This window comes from Lycium ferocissimum, unplaced genomic scaffold (genome assembly GCF_029784015.1).
Source record: "Lycium ferocissimum isolate CSIRO_LF1 unplaced genomic scaffold, AGI_CSIRO_Lferr_CH_V1 ctg122, whole genome shotgun sequence".
In the NCBI taxonomy this organism is placed as follows: domain Eukaryota; kingdom Viridiplantae; phylum Streptophyta; class Magnoliopsida; order Solanales; family Solanaceae; genus Lycium; species Lycium ferocissimum.
In genome coordinates, this window is record NW_026714234.1 from 267,546 (window position 1) to 275,426 (window position 7,881).

The following is a 7,881-nucleotide window of genomic DNA, read 5'->3' on the forward strand; positions in this document are numbered from 1 at the left end:
CTCATAAATTAGGTTTTATAACTCTATTTTTAGAATTTTGAATTATTTTTTGTTGAATCACGCATCCGTATCCGTACCCATTCACTTATGTTAATTAATTGAGACTAAATATGTTAAACGAACTACTTTTTTCTTGTACCAACTGTATCATCTGTGAAAATACAGGAGGAAAGTGATCGATGCAGTGGCATTCAGTGGCATTGATATTTTTGTTAGCCCACATGGACGATAAGTTCCAAAACATACTATCCACTGAACTTTTGGCCTTAAGAGAGAACTTTTGCTTAGCTACAATACTAAGAGCTGCAAGTCCGCGACCCCTGATGTCATCTTAAACAGAATATTATAATCTAAGGATGACATTAGTCTTTATATCAAATTACTTGCACTGTAAAAGTTCCAGGTCACACAGTATTTCAGCCGATCAAGGAAATTAGAGGGTGATATACAATGGAGTTATTTTGCAACACTAGCATTCGACCCTTCACCTAGAAGAACAGAACAATCAACGCCTCTACCTTGGAGCTTGACAAAATTACATGCACGATACGATTCAATTGGACATAGAGGACACTGCCGCGCTGACTTTTTCCTTCCCAGTAGGTTGAGGCTCTGGGTACACGCAAAAAGGAGAGTTAGATAGTGAAAAAGGGAAAACAAAGCCATGATCAGATCTTTCATCAAAGATGCAATAGCTAGCAGCAAATAAATGAATATATGCTACAAATATTAGTAACAACATAAATGGTGGCCACATGACTAACATATATGAAAAACTGATAGGTGAACGTTCTTTTCTTTTCTTGTTGGACGCGAGTTTATTCTATATTTATTCAAGGAAAAGACATGTAAAGAAAAAATGTAGGCAATTCTCAGTATATGTCTCTTGTCAACATTACAATCTACAATGAAAAGGGAGAGAGTACAGGATAGAGGTTATGCTATGATGCAATTTATGGAATAAGAGATGGAGTAGTATTTTCCCAAACCTAAGGTGGTAGTTTTGCGACTTCCCACCTAAGTGAGGCTAAGTCATGAAAGTACAGGGTGGTAATGTATCCACAATGCACTGATTGCTTGAGCTCTCTCAAAAAAGCCAAAGGGTGCACGTCAAGAGAGCCATGATAGGAATTAATGTCGGAAAAATATGCAGGAACACCACAAAAGATTAAGGCTTGAAACATGTTGGAAAAGCTTATCTAAAAGCGATATTTGTTCCCTTTACTTCGCGAGATTGCTATGCGATAGAATGCGACTACCTTTAGTATATATGACAAGTCTTTTGCCTTTCTCCACTAAGCAAATAGTTCAGAAATTCTTGTTAAAAAAGCATGAAATAGCAACTTGATCTTTTAAGTGTAGAAATATTAAGTTGCTATTTTGTGCTTTCCTGACCAATTTCTCTACTATTTACATAGTTAGAAATTAAAAAGGCTTGTCATATCCACAAATAGTTAGAAATTAAAAAGGCTTGTCATATCCACTTCAATCCTATAGCAGTTTCGTGAAAGGGAAGGAGAAAACATCGCTTATAGAAAAGCGTTTTAAACGTGTTTCAAGCCTTTATCTAGTGTTTTACATTCATATTTTTCCTACAATCTAAAAGCTATATTTTTCATCTATTCCTACCCCAACGAAAGATGGTGACTAGAATGGGAAACAATATCTTGAAGTAATAGGATAACAAAGATCAATTGCCTGTTTCATCTCTGATCCAAAACGAAACCACCCCAATACAAGCCTCCACCCCAGGCAACATTAATGCAATCCCTGGAAGTAACTAGGGTCTGCTTGCCGACTCATAGAACCACCTTGCAGGACCTCCACCTTAGGTTGTCTGAGATCTTTTCTGGACGATCCATATCAGGGGTTGGCCTGTCGTTCAGAACAAAGGAGAGCAAAAACCTCTGCCAGAAAGTGTTTTACAAGCCTTTGTTGATAACTTGACATTTGGGGTTTCTTTTCTTTTTTTCTAATAAGTCAAAGTTTTACTAAGAAACGATACCAAGATAGTACTGCAGCAAATACAAAAGGCAGGACTTGTTTTACATTAGATATTCAGGGATTCTAAAAAGTCCAGCGTATCATGCAAATTCAAAACTAGCTTCCCTTTCATCCAGAAGTGAAAATTCTGCATGCACCTATACTTACCAACAGAGACCATCTCCTATTTATCCTCAAAACATATCCTGTTTGTTTCAATCCATATAGTACACGCAATGCACAGAGGGATAGTCATCCATCTCCTGTTTCTGTTCCCGTGTTAACTCTAATAGGATTGGACGTGAGCAAGGGTTTGTCTGGATAGGGAATCAACAAAGCCAAGTTTGGAGATTATGCAAACTGGTTGGAGAAGCATGATGTTAATGAAAACCACTAGCCCAGATAAAGAGTTATAATGAACCAAGGTTTTGTCAAGTCTTGATGGCGCAAACTTCACAAGATGGAGAGGATACTGCCTATTAAGACGAAAGTGAAAAAATGAGTTCTATTTTCTTAACTCCTCTATTTTTCATCTAAGACTTTTTTTTGTTACTTATATTTAAATAATTTCTAACAGTTAAAGACCCTTTTTCAAAACTATTCTAAAAGAAGTTATTGTGCCATTAGTAAAACTGCTAATTTTTTTTTTTTTTTTTAAAACTATTCTAAAACTATTTTTCATTAGTTAAAACTGCTAATTTTTTTTTTTTTTTGGGGGAGGGAGATCAGTAAACTAAAACTTCTAATTATTATGCCTGCAAATAACAGTTCATCCCACAGACAGAGGAAGGTTGAACTTACATTTTCATGCAATCAACTGCACTAGATGATGCAAACTAATGCCATAATATCTATAAGAATATAGAACTAGACATCACTCAAAATCTTTTGAAATAGAATTAACATTTACCTCACGTGAAACACCAATGTGGTTATCATTTGCAAAGTAGTGGGACAAACAACATGATCACTGAGCGACCTCAAGAGAAGAATGGCATGCTTTGCTTTTGAATAGATTAAGGATGTAATGAGTAATCGGTGTGAAACACCAATGTGGTTATCATTTAATCTAACCAGATGATTAGTCAACTAACATTTAAAGAAAGAGCCATGCACCTCCAACCATGAGGTTGAGGGGTTCAAGTCACCAACTGGGAAGTGAGAAAAGCTACCGGTGGCCCCTGTGGAGGGGGGATTTGGGCAGGGGAGTACTTTCCTGTTTCCAAGAAAAAAAAAAGAGGAAACCTTGTAAATTTATGTCAGAAACATAGCTTGCAAGAGCATCAGAAAACCGGAAATTTGATGGATCAATCCTACACATCCTTTGGAAACAATAAAAGGAGGATTTTATTTTGTTTGGCTTGCAAGCAGGAAGAAAATGAATAAGATACAACAAAATATAGTTTTCTCTAGGGCCGGTTTGTTAGTTAAATGAGAATAAAAGGGAGTCCAATTTTATTTTTATTTTTATAAGGAAAAGGGAGTCCAATATTTCCTTTCCTCCCCAGTTCCTTTTGAGTCCAAAAAGGGAAAAATAAATTTCTTTCACTAAACCCACCATTCCTGTTCATTTTATAAACCCCCCAACCCCCCCCCCCCCCCCTGCTGTACAAATAAGTTCTGTATAGTTTTGACTGTTAATATTTACTGTAGACAGAGAAAAGGCAAAAAAGTTTTTAGTTATTACAAAGGCCACATCTCAAGTCCATATGAAGGAGAAGACATTTTCCTCAACAGAAATAGCACAAAAAAAACTAATGGTTATTAGCGATGACCCAACATCTGTTGTTGTTACCACTGTTCTGTTTTTTCATTTTTTAATGACCGAGAAAGAACAGAGAAGAGAGTATCAGCAACAACTGGTTCTATTAGGGGACAACTCATGATGTTCATATCGATCTATGCGCCGCTGCATCTAGCAATACCTCATACAATAATTGTCCTAGCTCTACTATATCTTGTTTTATTTCTTATGGAACAATCAAAAACACTTTTTTGATTATGGATCTACTACCAGAATCATCTAGGGTCAATCCTTAGGACCAACCGTAACCTTCTAAACTCATAACCCCTCAAAAAGTCTTCTAACAAAGAATCTAGTGGTAGCCGTATTGTCAAGGTTGAATGCTTCAAATGTCAAGGTTAAGAGAAGCAAACTAAAGCATAAAGCTTTATATAGAAGGTTTATAATTCAATACAAGATGATTTACATTAAGGATCCTAATGCCTTTATATAGGTTCACATCTTAAGTAGTTTTACTTCAAGAATCACAGTGAGACAACCCCACAAAAGACAAGGATGACAATTAATTCATCTAAAGATAAGGATGGCAAGCTGTTGAATCATCATACGACAAGCTACTGCATCATCGTATGATACGTTGCTGCATCAGCAAGTGATAAGTTGTTGCATTAGCCCTCAAGCATCTCAACTCCGAACATAATTTGGTGTTCCATCTCAAATGACAAGCTACATTATCTTTAGTTTGGAGTGAGTTTCATCAAGCCTTCATGTTCCTTCTCAAGCATAAATTTGGTGTACAGAATAAGGTAGTTGATGCCTTAGTCGTCATTCTGCTTTGGTAATGACATAGGAGCTTGTCACTTGCTGATGCAACAGCTTACCACACAATGACTCAATAACTTGTCATATGATGATTCAACAGCTTGTCACTCTTATTATTGATAGATGGCCTTGGAAGTATATTTGGAAAACAACGCTCCCTACAAAGATCATCTGCTTCAGATGGATAGCCCTATATGAAGCATGTTTGACCGAGGACAACCTCAACAGTACAAGTATTCAGATTGCCAACAGATGTTTCATGTACCTACAACAGTCAGAAACCAGTAATCATCTCTTGCTACACTGCCCAATTGTAACAGACATTTGGTGCATATTCCTCTCTATTTTGTCTGAAGTAGGTTATGCCACAAAGCATCAAAGAAGCCTATGAATTCATGTCACGAAAGTTGATAACTCCATCAGGAAAGCCTGGCAGATGATCCCTAACTGTACTTTTTTTTAGTGTGTCTAGACAGGAAGTAATCGCAGATGTTTTCGTGGGATATCAAATCCCTCCTACACACTTAAGTCTAGATGTCTCTTATGGTTATATAATTAGCCCATGTAGATTAGGAAAAAATAGTTTTTGGATTGTGTCAGCTTTTTAGCTCTAGCTTAGCTCTATCATGTATGACAGTTGACTCCCCCCCCCCCCCCAATCTTTTTGTGCTCACCGCATCCTCTTGATGCCTTTTATATAAAATCTCTTACTTCATAGAAATACCTTATCTTTAAATGGATCAGTTATCATCCTTATCTTTCATAAGATTAGTGGTCACCTTTATATTTTTGGCATCCTTATCTTGATTCTGGAAGTAAAATCACTTAAGATGTGAGTTTACATAAAAGGATTTAGGAGGGTTAATTTAAATTATCTTGTATTAAGTTTTTCTTTTTTATATAAAGGTTTGTGCTATAGTTTGATTCTTTTAAGAGAGTGTTTTCTCTTAAGAAGTAAGTGCGACGCAATATTTCATGTATTTCATTTTCATATACTCTATAGTTTAAGTTCGACAAGTTCATTCTGGATTTACCAAGAAGACTGAAAAAACAGAAAAATGATGGCTTACTTGATATGAGCGCCTTGGGTCTGGTTTTAAAAAGAATCCGTTGACGAATTACTCCAATAACGTCCAATTCCACCCTTGATGAATTGACATCACCCTTCTCTTCTTCAATGGCAAATTTGATTTTCTTCAATACTAACATGGGCTTTTTCAGGGGCACCTTGGTTCCAGTCAACTCATGATATCCAACCGTAAATGTATAAGTTTCCTAATGAAATAGCAGCCAACAAAATGGAAAACTTGAGATTCCTAAAATGATATCCTTCTAGCAACAAGAATATAAATTTTAAGCCGCATGAGTGGAATACAGCAAAAAGGAAAAAAAAAAAAAAAAAAAACCACGAAAAAAGGAAGAAGAGTAAATCTGAGAATTTTGGGTAACATAAACTCTTGTGTATAAGGTTTGTGTACATCCTACCCTCCTCAGACCCCACTTGTAGGATTACACTGGGTATGTTGTTGTCGTATAAACTCTTGTGTTTGTCTGGTGGAAAATGGAAGTTTTTTTCTCAAGGAAAACATTTTAAAAGTGGTCTGATTAACTTGAATTGTCAAAATGTTTTCTCCAAGGAAAATAGTTTCCACTAAAAGGGAAAAATGACCTCCTCAATTATACAGATATCCCAACACTTACTCCATATCATTTATTTCATCAACACTGTCATCAACCTTTAACAAACAAATATGGTCAAAATACCATCCTTATACTTCATACCTATGTTGCTCGGACTCTCCAAAAATACTGCCACACCCATGTTGGATTCTCCAAAAATGCACTACTTGGAGTATCCGACAAGCACCCGTAGGCATTTCTGAAGAGTCCGAGCAACATAGCTTCATACTACATCTTTTCTATCAATAAAACCTTGAAAATGATTCAGGAAATAGATTTTCTAATTAAAAAGACTCTAACAGAAAATATTGTTTCGCACCCAAAGAGAAAATAGACCACTTTCTTTTTCTGAAAATGAAAAGAAAGGTTTGTTTACATCACACTCACTCTCTTCTACCCAGTACCGGCGGATCCACTTGTGCACGGATAAATTCTACTCCCTCTGTCCAATTTAACTGTCTTACTTTTCTTTTTGGTCATGCATATTTTTCACTCAAAAATTCAAAAACAACTCCAATTTGTATCATGACCAAATACAACTCCAATTTCCAAATACCATTTCCACTTTGAAAGGAAAAAAAAAACTACTTTTTTCTCAACTTTCACAATTTTCATGGCCAAACAGGCACTTAATAAGTTGACAATTCAAACATCATGCATAACAATGACAAGTTTAAAACCACAAGATTCAAAAGATATTATAGTACATTCCACTCATTTTAAGTTAGGATCACAAGATTCAAAAGTCTCTTTTTATTCTTTAAACTTTGTGCCTAGTCAGAACAATCTTGTGTCATAAGAAAAACTAAAATCCAAATCGATTTTTTTTTTTTTTTTGATTGGGGACACTTAAATTGGGACGGAGGGAGTACATATATAAGCAAAAAAAGAGGAGTGTGAAAGGATGGAAAAAAAGACACCTGGGAAGTGGGGCGACAAAGAGTGCCAATTTGGAGATTTTGGAGTTTATCTTTGAAGGAGGGTTGAGCTTCAACAACACCTTGAAGCTCTAGAACAGCCCATTCTGGGCATTTCCCCTCTCCGCAACTGCATTTTACCTGTATCTGCATTTATATTCCCACTCTCCTATCAACCAATTATACGATGATCGAATTTGCTAGAGATTCTTGGTCTCTCTTTGAGATCACTGTATAATAATCTTAAGATTTGGGCGCAAGGGTTTTTCCTGCTTTTATGTCTTGAGGTGGGCGCTGGAAAGATTGGTTTTGGCGGCAAAGTTTGTGCATACACAACGATGTCGTTGCCCAAAGAAAAATAATTATGTTATGGTCAAAATATAATTCTTTCGTCCTTTTTTCTTCTTTGTTCTCTTTTGGGCTCATCTAAAGTCTAAACCAATGGGGAACACGTATAGTCATTTTTTGGGGCATCATTAAGTTTAAAGCGAAAATTTTAATTTAAAAAGTTTAGCTAGTACTTCCTCCGTCCAAATTTACGTGTCTTAGCTTGATTCGATACCAAATTTAAGAAATAAAAAGAGACTTTTAAATATTGTGGACTTAAATTAAAAATGTGTAAAGTAGCAAAAAGTTATTTGAATCTTATGATTATAAACTTGTCATGTATGATGTTTGAATTGTCAACTTACTAAATATAAAAAGAAATATTTTTTTGAGACATACCAACAAAGA

The 7,881-nt window shown here is 35.8% G+C and overlaps 1 protein-coding gene across 1 annotated transcript; it reads right to left on the minus strand.

Annotated features, from left to right (window-relative positions):
- Positions 1 to 341: 341 nt before the first annotated feature.
- LOC132041905 (uncharacterized) lies at positions 342 to 7,300 on the minus strand. Its single transcript, XM_059432583.1, has 3 exons — positions 7,150 to 7,300; positions 5,620 to 5,824; positions 342 to 612 (listed from the first exon to the last, which is right to left on the minus strand). Exons 1-3 carry the CDS (start codon positions 7,297 to 7,299, stop codon positions 554 to 556), a joined length of 414 nt encoding a protein of 137 aa, XP_059288566.1. The 5' UTR covers position 7,300; the 3' UTR covers positions 342 to 553.
- Between the last annotated feature and the right edge of the window lie 581 nt (positions 7,301 to 7,881).